This window comes from Microcaecilia unicolor, chromosome 2 (genome assembly GCF_901765095.1).
Source record: "Microcaecilia unicolor chromosome 2, aMicUni1.1, whole genome shotgun sequence".
NCBI classification, from domain to species: Eukaryota; Metazoa; Chordata; class Amphibia; order Gymnophiona; family Siphonopidae; genus Microcaecilia; species Microcaecilia unicolor.
In genome coordinates, this window is record NC_044032.1 from 352,757,109 (window position 1) to 352,780,128 (window position 23,020).

The window sequence follows — 23,020 nt, forward strand, 5'->3', positions numbered from 1 at the left end:
CCCAGCATCAACATTTCTTTGTTGCTTCTTACCAGCCTGCTTTACTTACTACACAAACATTTATTGGATGAAGAAATTGTTTAATTTACATTTTTATCTGTAACTGTGTGATCAGTTTGAGATTGTGCAGGTAATATGTTCTCCAGCTGAACTAGAGTTACAAGAAAGGAAATGTATTGGCTTTTCTTTGGTTATAAGACTTGAAGGCAGCATACTGTACTTTTTCTCTTTTTCCAGCAAGGTATTGCTGCTGAACTCCGACAACAATTTTACACCGACATGTCCTGTCCAGTCTGTTTACAACAGGCAACATTACCCGTCGAAACAAATTGTGGCCATCTTTTCTGTGGTAAGCAGATGCATGGAATGGATAATGCCTTCAGAGGAGGAGGATAATATGAAAACTGGTAAAAGGAAGGCAGGATTTCTATTCTGATTTAAATTCTATGTAATGTCTCAATTTTTTATTTAATTTCCTCAGATTGTTGCACATACATTTCTAGATGTTTATACCATCTGACCTATATATTTTGAATTAGTTCAGAAAAAAAAAATCTGTAAACAGGTTCAAAATTAGGTCATAGAGTGCATAAATGGCTTTGGGTTTATTTATGCTGTTAGTAACAGGCCCTGGATAAACATTTTGAATTGTTCTGGGATTGAGAAAGACTTGTGGGACTGAATGGTTTTAGCTTCTATACAGGTCTAATCTGGGTTCTGTAATTAAGTGTAGTCCTTCCCAACCTTCATAGAGCAACTGGTCAAGTGTATCAGGTATTGTACAATTGCACGGCTGCGGGAAGGCTGCATAATCTTGGTCCCTTCTCACACAATTGTTTATCAACACCAGTGAGGCAGAAGCAGCATATAACGTAGTAAATGACGGCAGATAAAGACCTGAATGGTCCATCCAGTCTGCCCAACAAGATAAACACATTTTAAATGGTATGTAATACTTTATATGTATATCCAAGTTCGATTTGTCCCTGCCTTTCTCAGGGCACAGACCGTAGAAGTCCGCCCTGCACCGGTTTTATTCTCCAAATACCGGCGTCGCCACACAATGTTCACTAAGATTCCATAGATCCATTCCTTCTAAGCAGGACTCCTTTGTGTTTATCCCACGCATGTTTGAATTCCATTACCATTTTCATCTCCACCACTGCCCGCTGAAGGGGATTCCATGTATCCCCCCACCTTCTCCGTGAAAAAATACTTCCTGACATTACTCCGGTGGTCTTCCTTTTGTCCCTTCCCTCCCATCTGGCGCTTATTTCAGTTTTCAGGAAGAGGACAGCAGCATTGTAGTCTGTAGGTTTCTGTGCTGTTTGGGCGCCAGATGTCACACTTTAAAAATGTACAGCACAATGATGTCTTGGGCTTGGGTAGGACAGCGTGGCCTGATGTACTGCACTGCTGCTGCTGTTGTCATCCTCATAAAAAGCTAAATAGATGTGGAATTGGGGGAATGAGGAGGACCACCATACTTTTGACATCCATGGCTCAACCAAAGAGAAGGAGCATGGCTTGGGAGGTTGCACTGAGAATGAGTGAGTTGATTTGTGGGGAGCAGAAAGAGTAAGAGGATGAGAGGGGGGCAAAAGGCAGCGAAGGAATGAATTAGCTATGGGGTGTGAGTAAAGGAATTGGAAGCGGATACATGGTGTGAGTGAATGGACTGGGAAGAGTGCAAGAGAGGGGATAAAACATGGGTGGGCAATCTTAATCCTCGAGGGCTGCAACTCAGTCCTGTTTTCAAGATTTCCACAATGAATATGCATGAAATCAATTTTCATTCACTACCTCTGTTGTATGCAAATAAATCTCATGTATATTCATTGTGGAAATCCTGAAAACCCAGTTGGGTTGTGGCCCTCAAGGAGCGAGGTTGCCTACTCCTGTGGTAGAAGGTACTGTGGAATATGAGGAAAATGAATACAGCTAGGAGAGAGTGAGAGAATCAAAGATTTATGGTTCATTAGATTTGATATAGTACCTTTCCTCGTTAAACATAGCAAAGGGAAGTGATAGAAGAGAGTGAGTGAGAAATTGGAATGGTGGATAGTTCCACCTCCTTGATTGAGGGCCTCTCCTTTCTTCTGCATCCTCGCTGATCTTCCTCCCCTTTTCCTGCAGCAAACACTTGATTGCTTTTACTAGCAGGAAGGGCTAAATAAATAATTGTACACATGCATCATGTCAAAAATATATATTTTTAAGAAGTAAAAAGGCCACAATTTAATATACAAATATATACTAGTGTGTTGCACAGTTGCCACATCTTGCCTCAGAGTCTTGAAAATTCTGCCTCAGGTCCTCAGGTCATGATCCCTTCACCTAACACAGTATTATATTTTGTTTAAAGATCAGAAACCAGTGTAACATATAGTGAAATCGGGTGGAGGGTACTTCTTCATATCACTGTAATTAATCAGCTTCTCACAAAACATTTCATACACTTCCAAAACATTTAGGATGGTCCCCCTCGTCCCCCCCCCCCCCCCCCCCCCCCCACACCTTTGGGTAAAGCTTAGCCAAAAACACTTGCTGTGGAGAGACAAGAAGCCTCGTCAAGGCTGATCTCAATAACCTTTTCAACCTTTTCATCTCTTTTCTTATACCCACCCTTGTTATACTAGGAGGAACATTTTCGATGTGACATTAAGTTCGACTTTGGACATTTTGCTCAAAACGTCCAGAATCTGAATAGCAAATATAGCCATTTTTTAAACAGCAAAACGTGTAGCTTTTTTTTTTTTAATGGCCATTTACTAGTTGTTTTTGAGCTCTGTGTTTAACTTTTTGATCCATTTTTGGGGGAAAAAATGTGCAAAATCAAGCCACTGGGATTTAGGAGGAACCAGTATTCTTAATAGAATGGCCGCACAGATCCCAGCAGAGCAGCGGGACACCCTAGGAGGCACTGCAGTGGATGTCGCCTAAAAGCTCCCAGGTACACATCTCACAGTTGCTCCCTTATGTTGTATGGGGAGCTCTCCAAAGCCCATCAAAAACCTACAGTACCCAACTGTACACCACTATAATAGCCCTTATGACTGCAGGTGTCACCTATATGTGTATGCATTAAGTTTTTGGTGGGTTTTAGAGGGTTAAGACTTTGCTCCACAAGTGTAAAGTACAGTGGAATATGGGCCTGGGTCCCCTTCTCTTCAGTGCACTGTAGAAAACATAAGGGTACTCCAGAGACCTGCTTGCTGCTCTAATAGGAATGACTAACTTCTGAGGCTGTTGTAGAGGCTGGTATCTACTGTTCCTTTCACATTTTAGGGGGGTGGGAGGGGGTGAATGACCACTTGGGGAGTAAGGGGGTCATTCCTTTTAATTCTCCACTGGTCATCTGGTCATTTAGGGCACTTTTTGGGGCTTAGTCGTTATTAAAATCAGGTCTAGCAGAAAACATCTTAATCTTAGTCCTGACGTTTTTGCTTTGTCCCATTATGGCTGAAAAATTTCCCCTTATTAGGAATACCCAATTCCCGCCCTTAATCCGCTCCCAACACACACCCTTGAAATTTAGGCACACTACTGACAAAATGTATAGAAAAACATAGTGAAAATGGGTTTCAAAGATACCAATTTGGATGTTTGGAAAAAAAAAAAACATCTAAATGCTGCTTTATGCCACTTTTTAGATGTTTTTTTTTTCTTTCAAAAATGAGCCCCCAGTTCTATCTACTAAGTCTGTGTTTATACGCAATCAGGTCTGGGCTCCACGCTGGTGTAATTCCTCACAGCACTATCTGTGTCACAAATACCCAAAAAGCTTTACCAAAACAATGCAAAAAAAAAAGCTTTGCTTATTCTAGTATACAGTATTTTAATCAGTCATATCAGTACTGAAATGTGTTACATCTGTATTTCTATCAGAAGATGTTTAAAATATTGTTTAAAAAGTTGGGAGGTTTTTAAGTATGTAATTGAAGACTATTGACATGACCTATAAGCACTAAAAGATGGATATTCAACACACAACTCTGGAACTCTGAGGCTTTTTTTCTCCCAATATCTCATTAAGTATATAGTAAATTGATAGACAAACAGATGAAACACATTTCTGCATGCATATGATTGATTAAAATTCTATACACTAGATTAAGTGAAGCTTTTTTGCATTGTTCTGGTAAAGCACTATCTGATATAACATGAGCTTAGTTTTGGATGTTCTGTTTAATATATCTCCTGCTATGTATTCCAGGTATCCTCTATTAGTCCTTTAACATCTAAAGTCTGTAAATAATGGTAGTCTTAAATAATTATGCTGCTCGATATCAGTAATGCTTAATTCTATTTTCAGAAGTTCAAAATGTTTATATTTCCCTTCTTCTGTAAGAACATCTTCTATTGGATTAGCCCCTCTCCTGTTCCAAATACACAGAAACTCTCTAACTGTGAATCTAAATATAAATTTCCTTCCAGAGATAATAAAGGTTTATTCCAGGTTTCAGTCCTACAGCCAGAAGCACAAAGGTCCCATTAAGGATCCGTCTGTGTTTCCAAATCAGTAAGAATTTACCGATTTAGAAACACAGAGGGATTCACAAAGAAAATCGCATGCAAATGAGCTGCTTTTGCGACCCAGCTCATTTGCATGCGATATGGGGGAAGCAAGTCGGTGAGCTGAGCATGCACAGAACAGTCAATCGTTATGCATGGCTGCTCTGCGCATGCTACAGACGGCTCTCATACACGCAGACAAGCTGCGTGTATGATAGCAGTAGATTTACCCCTTTTGTTTTTTTGGCAAACACAAAAGTGCTTTTTTTTGGATGGCCATACCTGTATTGCAGCTCCCTGCCTCCCGCTGCTGAGAAAAAGTGAGAAAAACCTCTCTGCTGCTCTCCACTCTTCTGTGAGGAATCAGCAGCATCAGGGCTTGGTTCCACCCCCAGCTGTTCCTGGTGCTTCCTTCTATTGGCCGGCTGACATCCTAGAACGCCCATCTCCCTGAAGATGGACTCTCATTGGCTGGCTGCTGTCCCAACTCCTCTTCCCTGTGGGACTTCCCTGATGACATACTACTTAACACTTTAAAACTGTAAACTGATTGGATCCAAAGGTCCTGGTGTCCCCCTCCAGTAATGAGTGGGTGGGACATCCCAGGCTGATGCTGTCCAATTGGTTTAGCCCTACAGCTCTAAAATGATGTCATCAGGAAAGCCCTGCAGGGAGGAGGAGTTGGGACAGCAGCCAGCCAATGAGAGTCCATCTTCAGGGAGATGGACGTTCTAGGATGTCAGCCGGCCAATAGAAGGAAGAAGCAGGAACAGCTGGGAGTGGAACCAAGCCCGTTTCCCACAGACGCTGTTTCTTTGATAGATCCTTGTCCTCCTTGCGTTTTTGGTAAGTCGCCATTACTTTTATGCTTTACATTTCAGTATTGCCCCCCCCCCCCCCCCCCCCCAATTTCTTGCCAGTAAAATGTAATTTGGAAAAGAAGCATATGGCACGGCTTTCATACATGCAAAGAACCTCGTGAATGCTGGTATATATATTTTTTTGTGCTCCATCTTCCCTGCCTTGTTTCTCCCCGTTTCCTACTTGCGATAATGAAGAGCCAGCAGGTCCATACCTCCCGTTAAAATTTCCACGGTAAAGTTAGGGACTGCTGTCAGGGCCGTGCCTAGGGTCTCTGGCGCCCCCCTGCAGACTATCAGTTGGCGCCCCCCCCCCCCCCCCCCCCGGTGAAAATGATCGCTCACCACTTGCTACACTGACAGGAATTGTCAGCAATATTCTTAGAAACAAATTGCTATACATTGCAAAATAAGATAGCAGATGTAAATTCTCAAAGTAGACATATTCCAAACGCTAAAATGAAAATAAAATGATTTTTTTCTACCTTTGTTGTCTGGTGACTTTCTTTTTCCGATCATGCTGGCCCAGTATCTGAGTCTGCTGCTATCTGTCCTCTTAACTCCATTTCCAGGGCTTCCTTTCCATTTATTTCTTTACTTTCCTCCTTTCTTCTTCATTTCTTGCTCTAGATCCATTTCCAGCAATTTCTTCTCTCTCCCTGGGTCCTGTCCTCCCATCCATGTCCATCCTTGTCCCTCTCTGCCCTTCCCTCCTCCATCCATAGCCAGCAATCCTCCTCTCTCCTCTCCCCTCCATTTCCAGCAAATTGTCCTCTCCCTGGGCCCCCATGTCCATCCTTGTCCCCCTCTGCCCTTCCCTCCTCCATCCATAGCCAGCAATCCTCCTCTCTCCCCTCCCCTCCATTTCCAGCAAATTGTCCTCTCCCTGGGCCCCCATGTCCATCCTTGTCCCTCTCTGCCCTTCCCTCCTCCATCCATAGCCAGCAATCCTCCTCCCCTCCCCTCCATTTCCAGCAATTTGTCCTCTCCTTGGGCCCCCATGTCCATCCTTGTCCCTCTCTGCCCTTCCCTCCTCCATCCATAGCCAGCAATCCTCCTCCCCCTCCCCTCCATTTCCAGCAATTTGTCCTCTCCTTGGGCCCCCATGTCCATCCTTGTCCCTCTCTGCCCTTCCCTCCTCCATCCATAGCCAGCAATCCTCCTCCCCCTCCCCTCCATTTCCAGCAAATTGTCCTCTCCCTGGGCCCCCATGTCCATCCTTGTCCCTCTCTGCCCTTCCCTCCTCCATCCATAGCCAGCAATCCTCCTCCCCTCCCCTCCATTTCCAGCAATTTGTCCTCTCCTTGGGCCCCCATGTCCATCCTTGTCCCTCTCTGCCCTTCCCTCCTCCATCCATAGCCAGCAATCCTCCTCCCCCTCCCCTCCATTTCCAGCAATTTGTCCTCTCCTTGGGCCCCCATGTCCATCCTTGTCCCTCTCTGCCCTTCCCTCCTCCATCCATAGCCAGCAATCCTCCTCTCTCCCCTCCCCTCCATTTCCAGCAAATTGTCCTCTCCCTGGGCCCCCATGTCCATCCTTGTCCCTCTCTGCCCTTCCCTCCTCCATCCATAGCCAGCAATCCTCCTCTCTCCCCTCCCCTCCATTTCAGCAATTGTCCTCTCCTTGGGCCCCCATGTCCATCCTTGTCCCTCTCTGCCCTTCCCTCCTCCATCCATAGCCAGCAATCCTCCTCTCTCCCCTCCCCTCCATTTCCAGCAAATTGTCCTCTCCCTGGGCCCCCATGTCCATCCTTGTCCCCCTCTGCCCTTCCCTCCTCCATCCATAGCCAGCAATCCTCCTCTCTCCCCTCCCCTCCATTTCCAGCAAATTGTCCTCTCCCTGGGCCCCCATGTCCATCCTTGTCCCCTCTCTGCCCTTCCCTCCTCCATCCATAGCCAGCAATCCTCCTCTCTCCCCTCCCCTCCATTTCCAGCAAATTGTCCTCTCCGTGGGCCCCCATGTCCATCCTTGTCCCTCTCTGCCCTTCCCTCCTCCATCCATAGCCAGCAATCCTCCTCTCTCCCCTCCCCTCCATTTCCAGCAAATTGTCCTCTCCCTGGGCCCCCATGTCCATCCTTGTCCCCCTCTGCCCTTCCCTCCTCCATCCATAGCCAGCAATCCTCCTCTCTCCCCTCCCCTCCATTTCCAGCAAATTGTCCTCTCCCTGGGCCCCCATGTCCATCCTTGTCCCTCTCTGCCCTTCCCTCCTCCATCCATAGCCAGCAATCCTCCTCCCCTCCCCTCCATTTTCAGCAATTTGTCCTCTCCTTGGGCCCCCATGTCCATCCTTGTCCCTCTCTGCCCTTCCCTCCTCCATCCATAGCCAGCAATCCTCCTCTCTCCCCTCCCCTCCATTTCCAGCAAATTGTCCTCTCCCTGGGCCCCCATGTCCATCCTTGTCCCCCTCTGCCCTTCCCTCCTCCATCCATAGCCAGCAATCCTCCTCTCTCCCCTCCCCTCCATTTCCAGCAAATTGTCCTCTCCGTGGGCCCCCATGTCCATCCTTGTCCCCTCTGCCCTTCCCTCCTCCATCCATAGCCAGCAATCCTCCTCTCTCCCCTCCCCTCCATTTCCCGCAAATTGTCCTCTCCGTGGGCCCCCATGTCCATCCTTGTCCCTCTCTGCCCTTCCCTCCTCCATCCATAGCCAGCAATCCTCCTCTCTCCCCTCCCCTCCATTTCCAGCAAATTGTCCTCTCCCTGGGCCCCCATGTCCATCCTTGTCCCCCTCTGCCCTTCCCTCCTCCATCCATAGCCAGCAATCCTCCTCTCTCCCCTCCCCTCCATTTCCAGCAAATTGTCCTCTCCGTGGGCCCCCATGTCCATCCTTGTCCCCCTCTGCCCTTCCCTCCTCCATCCATAGCCAGCAATCCTCCTCTCTCCCCTCCCCTCCATTTCCAGCAAATTGTCCTCTCCGTGGGCCCCCATGTCCATCCTTGTCCCTCTCTGCCCTTCCCTCCTCCATCCATAGCCAGCACTCCTCCTCTCTCCCCTCCCCTCCATTTCCAGCAAATTGTCCTCTCCCTGGGCCCCCATGTCCATCCTTGTCCCCCTCTGCCCTTCCCTCCTCCATCCATAGCCAGCAATCCTCCTCTCTCCCCTCCCCTCCATTTCCAGCAAATTGTCCTCTCCGTGGGCCCCCATGTCCATCCTTGTCCCTCTCTGCCCTTCCCTCCTCCATCCATAGCCAGCAATCCTCCTCTCTCCCCTCCCCTCCATTTCCAGCAAATTGTCCTCTCCCTGGGCCCCCATGTCCATCCTTGTCCCCCTCTGCCCTTCCCTCCTCCATCCATAGCCAGCAATCCTCCTCTCTCCCCTCCCCTCCATTTCCAGCAATTGTCCTCTCCCTGGGCCCCCATGTCCATCCTTGTCCCTCTCTGCCCTTCCCTCCTCCATCCATAGCCAGCAATCCTCCTCCCCTCCCCTCCATTTTCAGCAATTTGTCCTCTCCTTGGGCCCCCATGTCCATCCTTGTCCCTCTCTGCCCTTCCCTCCTCCATCCATAGCCAGCAATCCTCCTCTCTCCCCTCCCCTCCATTTCCAGCAAATTGTCCTCTCCCTGGGCCCCCATGTCCATCCTTGTCCCCCTCTGCCCTTCCCTCCTCCATCCATAGCCAGCAATCCTCCTCTCTCCCTCCCCTCCATTTCCAGCAAATTGTCCTCTCCGTGGGCCCCCATGTCCATCCTTGTCCCCCTCTGCCCTTCCCTCCTCCATCCATAGCCAGCAATCCTCCTCTCTCCCCTCCCCTCCATTTCCAGCAAATTGTCCTCTCCGTGGGCCCCCATGTCCATCCTTGTCCCTCTCTGCCCTTCCCTCCTCCATCCATAGCCAGCAATCCTCCTCTCTCCCCTCCCCTCCATTTCCAGCAAATTGTCCTCTCCCTGGGCCCCCATGTCCATCCTTGTCCCCCTCTGCCCTTCCCTCCTCCATCCATAGCCAGCAATCCTCCTCTCTCCCCTCCCCTCCATTTCCAGCAAATTGTCCTCTCCGTGGGCCCCCATGTCCATCCTTGTCCCTCTCTGCCCTTCCCTCCTCCATCCATAGCCAGCAATCCTCCTCTCTCCCCTCCCCTCCATTTCCAGCAAATTGTCCTCTCCCTGGGCCCCCATGTCCATCCTTGTCCCCCTCTGCCCTTCCCTCCTCCATCCATAGCCAGCAATCCTCCTCTCTCCCCTCCCCTCCATTTCCAGCAAATTGTCCTCTCCGTGGGCCCCCATGTCCATCCTTGTCCCCCTCTGCCCTTCCCTCCTCCATCCATAGCCAGCAATCCTCCTCTCTCCCCTCCCCTCCATTTCCAGCAAATTGTCCTCCCCTTGGGCCCCCATGTCCATCCTTGTCCCCCTCTGCCCTTCCCTCCTCCATCCATAGCCAGCAATCCTCCTCTCTCCCCTCCCCTCCATTTCCAGCAAATTGTCCTCTCCGTGGGCCCCCATGTCCATCCTTGTCCCCCTCTGCCCTTCCCTCCTCCATCCATAGCCAGCAATCCTCCTCTCTCCCCTCCCCTCCATTTCCAGCAAATTGTCCTCTCCGTGGGCCCCCATGTCCATCCTTGTCCCTCTCTGCCCTTCCCTCCTCCATCCATAACCAGCAATCCTCCTCTCTCTCCCTTCCCCTCCATTTCCAGCAAATTGTCCTCTCCCTTCACGCGATTCGCGAACCGCTTAGCACTGCTTAAAAAAAAAAATTACACATCAGCAGGAACAGGCTGCTTCAGCCAATCCCAGGGGCCTTCCTTCAGCGTGTTCCGCCCAAGGGCTGAAGGAAGGCTCCTGGGATTGGCTGAAGCAGCCTGTTCCTGCTGACGTGTAAATTTTTTTTTTAAGCAGTGCTAAGCGGCAGCGCGGTTCGCAAATCGCGTGAAGGGGGGGTGGGGGGGTGGGACGACGCGACGGCAACGAAGAGGAGAAACAAGAGAAGTGCTGCGTGTGCCGGTAAGCTGCTCAAAGGCACAGGGGACGCCGTCAACACTGCCAGGTGGGGACCGGAGCCGGTTTTAAAGGTCATGGTAAGCCTCCCCAAGCCTCTTATACGGGGCGCCTATGCCTCTGCTCTTTCCTCCGCACCCTGGGGCCTTTAAATCTTTTACTTCCGGTCGCAGCAGCGTCAGTGAAAGCGGAGCGCTGCCGACATCTCCCTTCGCGCTCTTGGTTCCCTCAGTGTCCGCCTTCTTCTAGAAGGCGGGACACTGAGGGAACCAATGAGTGCAAGGGAAGGGAGACGTCGGCAGCGCTTTCACTGACGCTGCTGCGACCAGGTAAAAGATTTAAAGGCCTCGGCGGCGCGGGGCGAGAGTAAGCACCGCGGCGGCGCCCTCCAGAGGTGGGCGCCCCCCTGCGGCGCTTACCCCGCTTACCGCATCGGCATGGCCCTGACTGCTGTTGTGCATGGGGTCGGAAACGGTAGTGCATCGCATTCACATTATAATAGTAATTAGCTCATTTGCATTCCATTTTCGTTAGCTGCTACCGTGACAGGAAAATGGCTCGAAGAACCGTTTTGTACATGTCCCGGTTTACTACTTGCGTGCTAAACTGGCTAGAACCAGTTTAAAAACCACGTTGCTGGCTCATTAAGTTTAGTGCATCTGGCCCCTAGTCTCTTAGAGATCTACATTCACACATCTCCCACAGAAGCAACAGTCTTTATTTAATTAGCCCTGTCTGCAGTTGTGTCAACTTCGAGTGCAAATTATAAAGAATCCGTTTCAAATTGGATGAGCAATAATAAACTCACTTTAAACATTGCAAAGACGGAGTTATTATTGTTGAGCCATAATGCTAAGTTAGTGGTGACATTGCAGATTACACTTTTGGGTGAGGTGGTGGCGGTTTTTCACCAAGTGCTGAATCTGGGGGTTATTGACTCATTGTTGACATTTAAGCCCTGGGTACAGGCCGTAATGAGACAATCCTTTTTTTTTTTTTTTAAGCTGCGTTTGCTGAGGAAATTGAAGTCTGCTTTTTCTCAGGATGATTTTTGGACAGTAGTTCAGGTCATGGTATTGACCGGGTTAGATTACTATAATATGATGTACTTAGGTTTGTCCGAGGCCTGTACTCCTTTACAGATGTTACAGAATTCTGCGGCATGTTGTCTTTCTGTTCCTTAATTTGACCACATTACTCCATCCCTTATTAAGTTGTATTGGTTACCTGTCATCTTCAGAGTTAAATTTAAAATGCTGCTGTTGGTACGTCAGGCATTGTATCATTCTCCTCTTATTATATGAAGCCGTCCTTGCAGGTTTATTAGCCTGTACATTCTTTGCATTCTGAAAAAAACATGTTTGTAGTTCTTGATTTACAGTCCTTCTCATTGGAAGAGAGTAGGTGTAGAACCTTCTTGATCACTGTACCAAGGGAGTGGAATCATTTAATTGTGGCTGTTGGGATGGTCCCCCCCCACCATGGGGAAAGCTTAGCCAGAAAAACGTGCCGTGGGGAGTCAAAAAGCCTCATCAAGAACTTTGTTTGTGTAACAAAGCAGATCTTGATAACCTTTTCAACCTTTTCATCACTTTTCTTATATCCTCTCCTGTTATACTAGTTGTATCTACTAAGTGTCTGGTCTGTTATATACTCAGTCGTGTGTGGGTTCCACACTGTTGTAATTCCTGACAACACTATCTGATATAACGTGAGCTTAGCTTTGGATGCAATTTATTCCAAGTATGCTGACTCTTCCCGTTCTTATTTTTCATTTCAAACCACTACATACCTCAAGACCACACTGCACACTTTCTACTTTCTCACCATTTTTTTGTCTTCTACCTTCTCAGTTCTCAAGCTTCATCACTTTCTTCCTTTAATTCAACCATCTCTATCCAACCTGAGCACATCTCATCTTCATCACTGTTGTCATGCCTCTTACTGTTCTCTGTAGTCTTTCTCCTCCTCCTCCTCCTTCTCCTTCTCCTCTCTGCTGGGGATAGCAATCTCAATCCTGGGCTTTCAGATCTCCCTACCACTGCAGATCAAACTACAACCTCTCTAATAAGTACACAAGTATTGCCATACTGGGACAGACCAAAGGTCCATCATGCCCAGCATCCTGTTTCCAACAGTGGTCAATCCAGGTCACAAATACCTGGCAAGATCCCAAAAAAGTACAAAACATTTTATACTGCTTATCCCAGAAATCTTATTTCTATTTCTCTTCTTCCTTCCCCTCTCATGTGCCCCTGTAAAATGTCCGCTCTGCCTCCAATAAGCTCACCTACATTCACAACCTCTTTATCTGTCATACTCTCCATCTTCTTACTTTAAACTGAGACTTGGCTTTCCCCAAAATACTGCTTCAGTTGCTGCCCTCTATCATGGAGGATACCTTTTCTCTGATATTCGTCGTTAGGTTTTCCATGGTGATGATGTCAGGCTGCTACTCTCCCTTTGCTTCTGTAAGTTTCAACTTCTTCCACCTCAGTCTTGCTGCTTTTCTTCCTTTTGAAGTCCACTCCATCCACCTATTCACTTCACTGTCTTTCCGAACAGCGGTCATTATCAACCCCCTGATAAGTTTCTCTCTTCCTTTTTTTCACTGGCTTTTGACTCCTAGTTTTCCTCTTTTCTCGAACCAGTCTCCCCTTCCTTCTTGAGGATAACATTCATGCTAATGACCCCCTCTGACTCTTAGACGTGTAAGTTTCTTGCTTTAATTTTCTCATTTAATCTCCAGCATGATCACTGCCTCAATCTTTTCTATTCCAACTGCTCACACACAAGTTTCTTCACCTTAGTTCTTCTCCTCTCTGATCATCATCTGATAACTTTCATACTTACCCTCCCTCTCAGTCTGGTCCAGTCACCACCAACACATTTTGATGTTATCCAGGTCTGTCGGTGAAGTTGTCTTTTCCTATAATACTATTTTCTTATCAGCCCTGAACACTCTCGCTTCTCCCATTTCCCCATTCTATAAGGCATACCCAAACCCCAGCCTTGGCTGACCTCCAGAATCCGCTACCTATCTTCCTGTGTTCACTGTGCTGAGTGCCTGCTCCCATATTGACTTCATATATTTCAATTCTTTCTGATCTCTGTCAGTCTGCTTTTGCACTTACAAAACAAGAGTACTATATCCATTTGACATACTGTCTTGCCTCTAGCCCTTGCAGTCTCTCTGCTACATTGAATTCCCTCTTCCTCAAAGTGCCTCCATTTCCAACCCTCCACCCTTTACTTTCTTCCCTGACTATGGCTGAGATAAAGAAAAAAAACTCTTAAACTCACGTCCTACTATGAGATATTCCAAACTTTTTAAATTCTTACCCCAAGGGAAGGGTGAGGTCTGGAGAGGTGCACAAATACATTTTATAAAATGTTCAGAAACCAGCTAATGGACCTGTTGCAAGGTTTATAACTTATTTTTAGAATAGGCAAATATGCCATATTCCATGCAAACCACAGGGGTTACAGTTATTCCAAAAGTGGGTAAAGGTGTTAAAAATGTGTGGTTCTTATAGGCCATTTTCTCTGCTTGGGGTAAATTTTAAAATCTTCATCAAACTTTTAAGACTGTTTCCACTTATTCGTAAACTGGTCCATGCGGACTAGTTGGGATTTGTACCAGATCACCAGGCCTCTGATAATATTAAGAGAGTCCTCAATCTAATCTGAAAAGCCCAAAAGACAAAAGACCTCAATGCCACGACTAGTGGTGGATGCAGAAAAGGTATTTGTTTTTGTCCATTAGCCCTTTGTTTCAAGTCTTTAAAAATATATTAGGGATTGAGAGGAATTTCTTGATGGGTGAAGGCCCAATATTGAGACCTCTTAGTTTACTTGCAGGTACAGCGACCTTTGAATCCCTGTCAGGAACAAGGCAGAGATGCCCAGTGTTTTCAATATTGTTCATCTTGGCAATGGGGCTGCTGGCCTAGAGGTTATGTAGTAACACAAAGGTAGAGAGGGGCTGACAGTGAGAGAGGGACAGCATAACATAGTTTTTGCCGATGACATCCTTTTGCGGTGACAAACCCAGGAAGCTCTTTGAGGGGCTTAATGAAGGGAAGTGGTGGTTAAGGCAGTAATCAGAAATCTTGAAGGTGCATTAAGACGCTGTTTCCCTTTCCATGGTCAGCCATACAGATACTGTTCTTAGGGTTGAGCTTCATGGCAAGTCTAGACCAGCTTCTCTGTACTGCTTGAAAAAAAAAAAATTTAGAGGTCGATCAATGGTTATAGTTTCATGGCTAAAGAGGGTTGTAAGAGATAAAATAATGGATCTACTAAGTTTTATGAATTTATTTGCCACCTTGCTAATAGAAACCCTCAATGTATTCTTTAAAAAGTTCCAGAGAAGGATTTTAACTGTTTTTGGACAACATGTGACAATTATATGATGAATTCCTTACAAAGCCAAAAATATGGGAGAGTTAGCTGTCCCATATTTAAAAAAATACTACAAAGCGCAACTTAGAGCTGCTTTAGAATTGAAAGAAATTGGGGGGGGGGGGGGGGAATCCATGGATAACGATCAAACAAAAGAAATTAGGAGAAGCCCTACTATAGTTAAACTTATGGTTGATAGGTAAGGCATCTAGTTTTTGTGTCTAAGGAACATTGTTGCACTTAACTGTGAAAGTTTGGTAAAAGTGTAAACTTGATCTTTTGGGCGATAAAAGATATACCAGATACATCCTGTTAAGATATAACACTGACTTTCTTCCAGGTCAAATAGATGCTACATATATTGGATGGAAAAAGCGGGGGCTCCAATGACTAGATCAGTTCTTAGGGGATGATCATACTTGGGGTTTGAAGAGCTTAGAGAACATACCAGCTGGAGCAGAAAGATCTTTTTCAGTATCAACAAGAGAAGAATTACCTAATAACACTTAACAGGCAGAATCTGCTTGAAACCAAACGAAGCTATTTTCCATGAGCTCCACTAAAGGGGAATTTCCAAATTATAGACATTGTTGACTCGTAAAGATTAGGATGAAACCCAGGCATTTACTGAACTGGCAGGAGTTCCTAGAAACTCTAATGAATGATGAACAGTGGGAAAGTTTATTTGAGAGAATCCAGAAGGGGTAATAGCATGCAATATAATGGAAAAGAGTTACGTGTTTTTTTTGCTGGTACTGTATCTTAGAATGATCTAGAATGTTCTAGAAGGGGAAATTTGAGTGTTGATGGGAATATGGACAGACAGGAACTTCCCCCATCTATGGTGTGATAATTATAGAATTCAAAGTCAATATGTAATTGTTCTCCTTTAGTAATTTTCCACTTTCTTCTGAAGATTTATTTTCTTCTAATTTTTCTATATTGTTTGTTGTCTTGATTCCCCTGTTATAGCGAACTTCAATTAATTGTATGGAATTTTATGCTTCTTTTTTTGTTTTGTTATTTTTCTACCAATTAGATTTCCTATTCAGATGTGTATATTGAATTATATCTTTGAAAAGTCTAAAATTAAAAACAAAATTCAAAGGTTTTTGGAAGGAATATTTAAAATCTAGAGTTGATACAAAAAGAGGTCCTAATACATAAGGGAGTCACCTTACTTAATGGCAAGCTACCAAATGTGAGCAAGCAGGAAGCAAAACTAATAACTATGGGGGCTCTCAAGGAGGTTAGATTGAGAACAGGAGACGGTATGAGGCTATGTAGGCCATTATGTGGGTTGACGGCAGTAGGCGGAGCTTGCCAACAGTAGTGAGTCATTGGTTCACCCAAAACAATATCAAACACTATTGAAAACAATAGTAAAAGATTATTAGAAATAACGGACTGCCTATGCGTAGTCCATGTTTAAAAAGTCAAAAGCTGTTCCAGTTGAATAGACAAAAGATTTTTTTTGACAGCTTTTTAATTTATATAAATATCTTGAAATAAAAACTGAGTATCACTAAAACAGCTTCAAAAATTATTGTAGCTGGTGGAAACAGCACTGATATAACTGTATTTTGTGCTCATTTTTCTACACTGTTCTATACAATACAGTAATACATGGCCAAATTTCAGTGAGAATATAATGTTTACTGATGGGGTTCATCTTAACTGTTGTTGTAAACTACCTTGGGAAACCTAGTGTTATAAAGATTGGAAGTAAAATTAAATTCTCCTTTCATTGGGGCACATGGAATCACATCTTCACCTCATCTGTTTTGTAAATGGATTATTCTATTCTGAGCTTGTTTCAGGTACAAGTGGTTTTCATAAGTCAAAATAACAAAAATAATCTTTTTTTTCCATTTAGATCTCTTATTTCTTTAAACGTAACTAAATGGGTTATAAGTTCCTAATACAGCCCATTGGTTTTCTTATATTTTGTCCTTGTGATGACTTATACAGTGCCAAAACTGGAAATACAGTGAGACAGAATAATAGAATGCAGCAACATCCGAAACTTTTTTTTTAATCATCTTTATTCAAAGCACATGTCGGTTAAGCTTCATACAGAACAAGAAAATAAACCCGTGAACCATCCCAACATGTTACAGTAAAAACTTTTACTGAAGTCATGCTGACTCATTTCCTTTCCACCAGATTTGTACCCGTCATTCAGTTCTAAATCTTTTACTGCTGCTTTCCCTTAGCCATCATTATTCCCAGGACACATCTACATACATTATTCAGTATCTTTCTTATAAATAGTAGTAATGAACAATATTCAGTGCATTTTTATAATATACTACTACATTCCACAAAACAAAAGGAGCTTGTTCCCACAAACCATCTTTTTCTCTTGATCTAGGCATAGGAAAAAAAGTTTTTAAATGCTCCCTGGTTTCATCCTAATTCATGTTTGATGTGGGATGTGTCACAAATTGTCACAGTTGTGGCCGTGCCCTTATGTCCAGACCTACTGTTTCTCTGTATCTAGCTCTGTGACCTCTTCAGTCTGCCTTTTTTCCTGTTGTTGTTCTTCCTGTTAGCCAAGCCTCGCTTTGGTGTCCCTGAAGCCAAGCCTTGCATTGGTCTCCCTGCTTCTGCTTCATTTCCTACTTGTGACATCCTCAGCCTACTCCTTTATAAGGACCCAGTGAGCTTTCCTGTGTTGCCTTTGCAACAGGTCTATTTTCCTTTTTCTTGTTATACTGTTTGTTTCTGAGAGAACTGGTCTTCTTGTTATGTTGTGTCTTTGGGCAAAGCCCTGAGCCCAGTGTGAGTGGTTTTGGTTTGAATCTGTATGGATTACTACTTCCCTGTTAGGTTTGCTCTCAAGCAAAGCCCTCTTCTGTTTCTCTGTGTGGTTTGTTCTGCTTTAAACCTGTATGGATTACTAGCCTGTTAACTTTGCTTCCAAGCAAAGCCCTGTTCTGTTTTTCTGTGTGTGGTTCTGGTTTGAACCTAAATAGATTCCTTTCTTGTTATCTAGGCTCTCCAGCTTAAGCCTGTTCTGTTCCCTTGTGTGGTTTCCCTTGTTACCTTTCACTGTTCAGAGAGCTGGTTGTTGCCAGCCCAGCTGCTTTCCTTGATTACTTTGCTTCCACAGCCTAGCTGCTTTCCTTGATTACCTTGTTTCCATGCAGCTAGGTGTGCTCTGTCTCTGTCTCTGCCTATCTTTCCCATTCCCTTCCTGGCTGAGTTCTGGTAAGAACATTGTTTTTCCCTTTGTTTGCCTTAAACCTTCGACTGCAGTGTAAGCCCTGCTTCTTTCTGATGTATTTTAGAAGCAGCCTTCCCCTTTAGCGTGCTTTAACTCTTTGTTTGCTGGGTCTATCTCCTGATTCTTGTGAGCATAGCTCCTTATCTGATTTGTATATGTAAAGGTAGCTTTCCCTGTTTGCTTACTTTTCCCTTTGTCTCTAGTGTCTGTTATTTGACTCAGTGGCACAGTCTTGTGTATTCCTATAAGCGGCTTCCCTTTACACTTGTGTGCTGCATGGCCAGCCTTGTGTATTCCTATGAGTGGCTTCCCTTTTCCCTGTGTGCTGTATGGTACAGCCTAGAGTGTATTCCTATAGTTGGCTCCCCTTTACCCTTGAGTGCTGTGTGGCCAGCCTTGTGTAGTTTTATGAGTGGCTTCCCTTTTCCCTGAGTGCTGTATGGTACAGCCTAGAGTGTGTTTTCTATATTTATTTATTGCATTTGTATCCCCTTTTCCCTTGAGTGCTGCGTGGCCAGCCTTGTGTATTTTCATGAGTGGCTTCCCTTATCTTTGAGTGCCATGTGGCACAGCCTTGTGTATTCCTATGAGTGGCTTCCCTTTTTTCCTTGAGTCCCTGGTGGCACACCCTTGAGTATTCCTTTGAGTGGCTTCCCTCTTCCCTGAGTGCTGTATGGTACAGCTTAGAGTGTTCCTTCATGAGTGGCTTCCCTTATCCTTGAGTGCTATGAGGCATAGCTGTGAGTGTTCCTTTGTGTGGCCTTGTCTTGAGTTTTTCCTGTGTGCTTTCTGTTTGAGTTTTCTCTGTGAGGTTTATGGTTGTGTTTGAGTGGATTGCTTATTCATTTAGCTGTGAGTACTAGCGCAGCCTCGAGCAGTCTCTCTGTGTGGCACGAGTGGGCCGTTCTTCCGTTTAGCTGTGTCTACTAGCACAGTCCTGTGCATCCTCTCTGATTCTGTTTGAGTTGGTGGTTCTTCTGTTTGCTGTGACTACTAGCTCAGCCTTGAGCTATCTGTCTGTGTGATTTATGTTTGGTTAGGATTATTCGTTTATAGCTGTGGATCTAGCACAGCCCTGAGTGTCCTCTCTGTTTGGTTCTGTTTGTGCTTGAGTGGGTGGTTCTTCTGTTTAGCTGGGACTACTAGCCCAGCTCTGTGCTACCTCTCTGTGTGATGTCTGTTTGACTTGGTTAGGACTATTCATTTATAGCTAGGGTTCTAAGCCCAGTCCTGTGCTGCCTTCCTGTGTGTTTTTTTTTTTAAATATTTTACTTGTGGTTTCTACCATGTGAGTCTAAGTGGGGTTGTCTCTTCCCCTTCAGTTTCTTCGTGCCTGTGTGTAGGGTCTTTTGACCTCTTGTGGTTCTGTTTAGGGCAGTGTGTGTGCACTGCTTGAGTAGTACTTGCTCAAGAGATTCCGTTCTGTTTCTTTTCCCTTCCCTCTGGTATGATTCGGTTCCAGTTCGGCCGTGAGGTCCGTACGCTTGGACTCTGTATGAGTGGGTTCCAGATCGGCCGTGAGGCCCGCCTGAGTGGTCTATCTTCCTTTTCTGGTGGTGCTTGGTATCCTGTTTGTATTCAGTGCCTGGTTTGCCTCTGCTGTGCGCCTCCCCAGAGGACTTGTCTGCTGCAGCCCAAGGGCTCACCATCCCGTGTTCCGTGACACAAATAAGTAAATAGAAACTTTGAATGTTGAGTACCTGATTTTCATAACATGTCTGTTTTAGTGGCCCTTTACCAGGAGAAAAAATATCTGCACGAATATAACAGATGCAAAAGGGGCTCTATAGCTAACTGTCTCCAAATGACACACTGATTACGATGTATAACAAATTACTACTCTACCTGTGAAAAGTTGTTCCGCTGTTATACTTCCTCTCTGTACATCTGTATACTGCACAAGCCAGCATGTTTGAAAATATAAGAGATTAAATAATGCTACCAACAATAAAGAACGACAAGGTGGATGCAACAGCTCGTAGGTTTGTTTACTTTGTTTTGAGTGTATGCGGAATGACAGCTGGGAAACAGAGATTAACCTAAGTGGCTTCAACTTTTTGATGTCATGCCATCTCCTGGTCTCAATCAAACCTCCTTGGAGGGGCCCTAGCAGCCAAACTAGTTGTGACAAAAAGCTTGGCAACAACCAGAACCTCCCTTGCTAGAGAAATTTCTAATGAAATTGAGATGTGTATGTTTAAACTAGAACACTGAAACACGATGGAGCAGTTACATAAGGTGGGAGGCTGGATAGCATAGAATATCAGTTAGTAAAACTCAAGAATTTTGATACAAGAAGCCCCCGCAGAAAGGTGGTATATCAAATCCCATTCCTTTCCCCCTTTGACAAGTTCTGTGTTCAAACAGTTTTCTTGCCATGCTGCTGTTGCATAGATGATGATGGGGGAGGAGGGATGTAAGATAAAGGGTATGTCACATGCTGTTAATGTATCTTGTACAGTTATTCAAATTGTATTCTCTATGATGTTTGGTTATCTGTTGTTGAGATCTTGTTAAATTGTGGCTCAATAAAATATTAAATGAGAAAAAAAAAGAAAATTGTGTATCAGGAAACCATGGGATCTGAGCTATCCTGTTGGTGACTTGGAAGCAGAATCATAAACCAGGTGTAACGTTGATTAACAGAACTTTGTGATAGTCAATGGGAGAGTCCAAGGGTAGTTGAAAGCATCTGGTGGGTTGCCACAAGGATTCATGCTAGGCCCAGTCACCTTCAGTGTCTTTTTCAAATTACATGACCTGAGGGGGGGGGGGGGGTTAGAAGAGTAAGTACACCTATTTGCAGATGACATGAAAATTTGAAACAGTAGATATGCCAGAAGGGGAGTATAAGGTGAAAGAAAAGTGAAACGGAAGGAATGAGGAGAAGCACCACTATGCCACAACCTATGGTTAGTAGGTGAGGCATCTAGCATTTGTGGTATGATTACACTTTATTTTAAAAAGATCCTGCATTTGTGGTGCAGAAATCCAGGACTCTAATACTTTCTTGGGGTTGAAAACTAGTGGTGGTTCAGCAGGAGAGATATATGGGAGGCTAATGAATAGTGTCATCTCTGATTGTCTCAAGATGATAAAGCAGTTGGGAATGCTAATAGTATATATGATACATAAAGAGATATAGTACTAGTAGAAATACAAATAGAGAAGTAACATTACCTCTCAGTAGATCTCTGCTGAGACCCCCACCTTGAATACTATTTAGTTCTAGAGACCACATCTACAAAAGAGCATTGACGATGTAAAGGCATTTTGAAGGAGAGTGATTAGAATGGTATGTGGCCTGTACTATAAGCTATATGTAGGGAGGCTGGAGATGTGTACTCCAGAAGAAACCAGGAAAAGGGGAGATAATGTACAAAAGAATTCCGGCATCCATGGGATAGGCCAAGAGTGTCCAACTGTGATAATTATCAAGGTCTGTAAGCAGGATGGGTTTTTAGGATCTCTCTAATGAATATGCATCTCCTATTCCATGAGAATCAATATTCTATCTAGTTACAAACATCAATATTTATATACTACAAGTAACTACCAATCCTTTTTTTAATGATTATTCCACAGTTCTTTATTTATTTATTACAATACATTGCAAAATATCAAATATCTAAATAATAGAACCAGGGGACATAAGATGAAACTAGAATGTGGTAGGTTCAAAACAAATTGGAGAAAGATTTTCTTTACTCAGCACGTAGTTAGACTCTGGAACTCATTGCCAGAGAAGGTAGTGACGGCGGCTGGCCTTGCTGGGTTTAAGGGGGGTCTGGACAGATTCCTGAAGGAAAAGTCCATTGATCATTATTAAATTTTGGGTTTTTGCCAGGTTCTTTGTGCCTGGATTGGCCGCTGTCGGAGACAGAGTGCTGGGCTTGATGAACCTTTGGTCTTTTCCCAACGTGGCGGTGCTTACGTACTTATGTACTTATCATTTGTTTAAAACCAATATCTCTCATTCCTCACTCTCTCTCTCCTCATTCATACCACACAATCTCAATCAAACCTCATTCCCATCTATCCATCTATAATATATATAAAACCATTGTTCCTTCAAACCAAAATATTCCTCTGTTGTTATAAACTTTGATTCAGGTTAAACATTTGAGGATTTTCATTCAGCTTGTTGATATTAATGCTAATTTTTAATGTTGTTGCCCACACTGCTGAACCATTTCCCCAAATACCAAGGTAAGATCAAATATAACAAGCTCTTCTCTGAGCTAATGCTTCACCATATAATAGGCTACTGCAAACCTTCCAGTATGGCAGTGAATTGCTCATGGGCAAAAGTTCCTATGCAGGGAACAGAATTCTTGCACTGTACAGTCTTTTTTTTATATAACTTCTTCGCAGCTTAATCACTTCTCTATTGTACACACAATTATAGCGCCATATTCAGTGACTTCCACTAGCGCCAAATCTTTCTTAGAGACAGTTGAAGAAACTTGAATCTAGGCATTGGAGAGGATTCAATGATAATAAAAAAAGAAGAGTTTGTAAAAGTTTTAGCGACAGAGGGAGTTTAAGAATTAGGCGCTATTATAAGTTTGCACAGCAGAGAATTGACTGTTTTGATAGCACTATAAAATAAATTTCGCTTTGCAAAGATTCACTTCGTTATATGAGATTTTACAAGTTTGTTGAACATTGATACTAAGTATTGAAGGGGGTTTAGTTCTCTTTTAAGAGAAGAGTCTAAGAAAGATTTTGCGCTAGTGGAAGTCACTGAATATGCGCCACAGACTACATCTCCTTTCGGAATACAGAATGTGCACACCAACTCTGGCCAGTAGGTATTGACTTCCAACACCTCTCCCTCCATTCCTAGGGCTTCTTTGGTATCCATAGCCCCAACTAGTCCAGGGAGCAAAAAACAGGCCTGAAATTTGAATCCAGATCTTTCACTTGATAATGCATTTAAATGCTGAATGTTTAGTGATTTCATAAATATGGATGCTTCTCTTTCCCTAGGTCCTTGTATTATTGCATACTGGAGGTATGGCTCATGGCTTGGTGCTATCAGTTGTCCAATCTGCAGACAAACGGTAATATTTTTCTAACCATTT

General features: G+C 44.5%; 1 protein-coding gene across 4 annotated transcripts in view; it reads left to right on the plus strand.

Annotated features, from left to right (window-relative positions):
• Window positions 1-23,020, plus strand: part of RNF170 (ring finger protein 170) — a 122,834-nt gene that overhangs the window by 64,352 nt on the left and 35,462 nt on the right. For 3 of the 4 annotated variants that reach the window (XM_030194478.1, XM_030194477.1, XM_030194475.1), the window contains 2 exons: window positions 238-349; window positions 22,926-22,999. In XM_030194478.1, the coding sequence (XP_030050338.1) occupies window positions 238-349; window positions 22,926-22,999 (186 nt within the window). The remainder of the gene's footprint in view (window positions 1-237; window positions 350-22,925; window positions 23,000-23,020) is intronic. The other variant, XM_030194479.1, reaches the window with a different exon arrangement.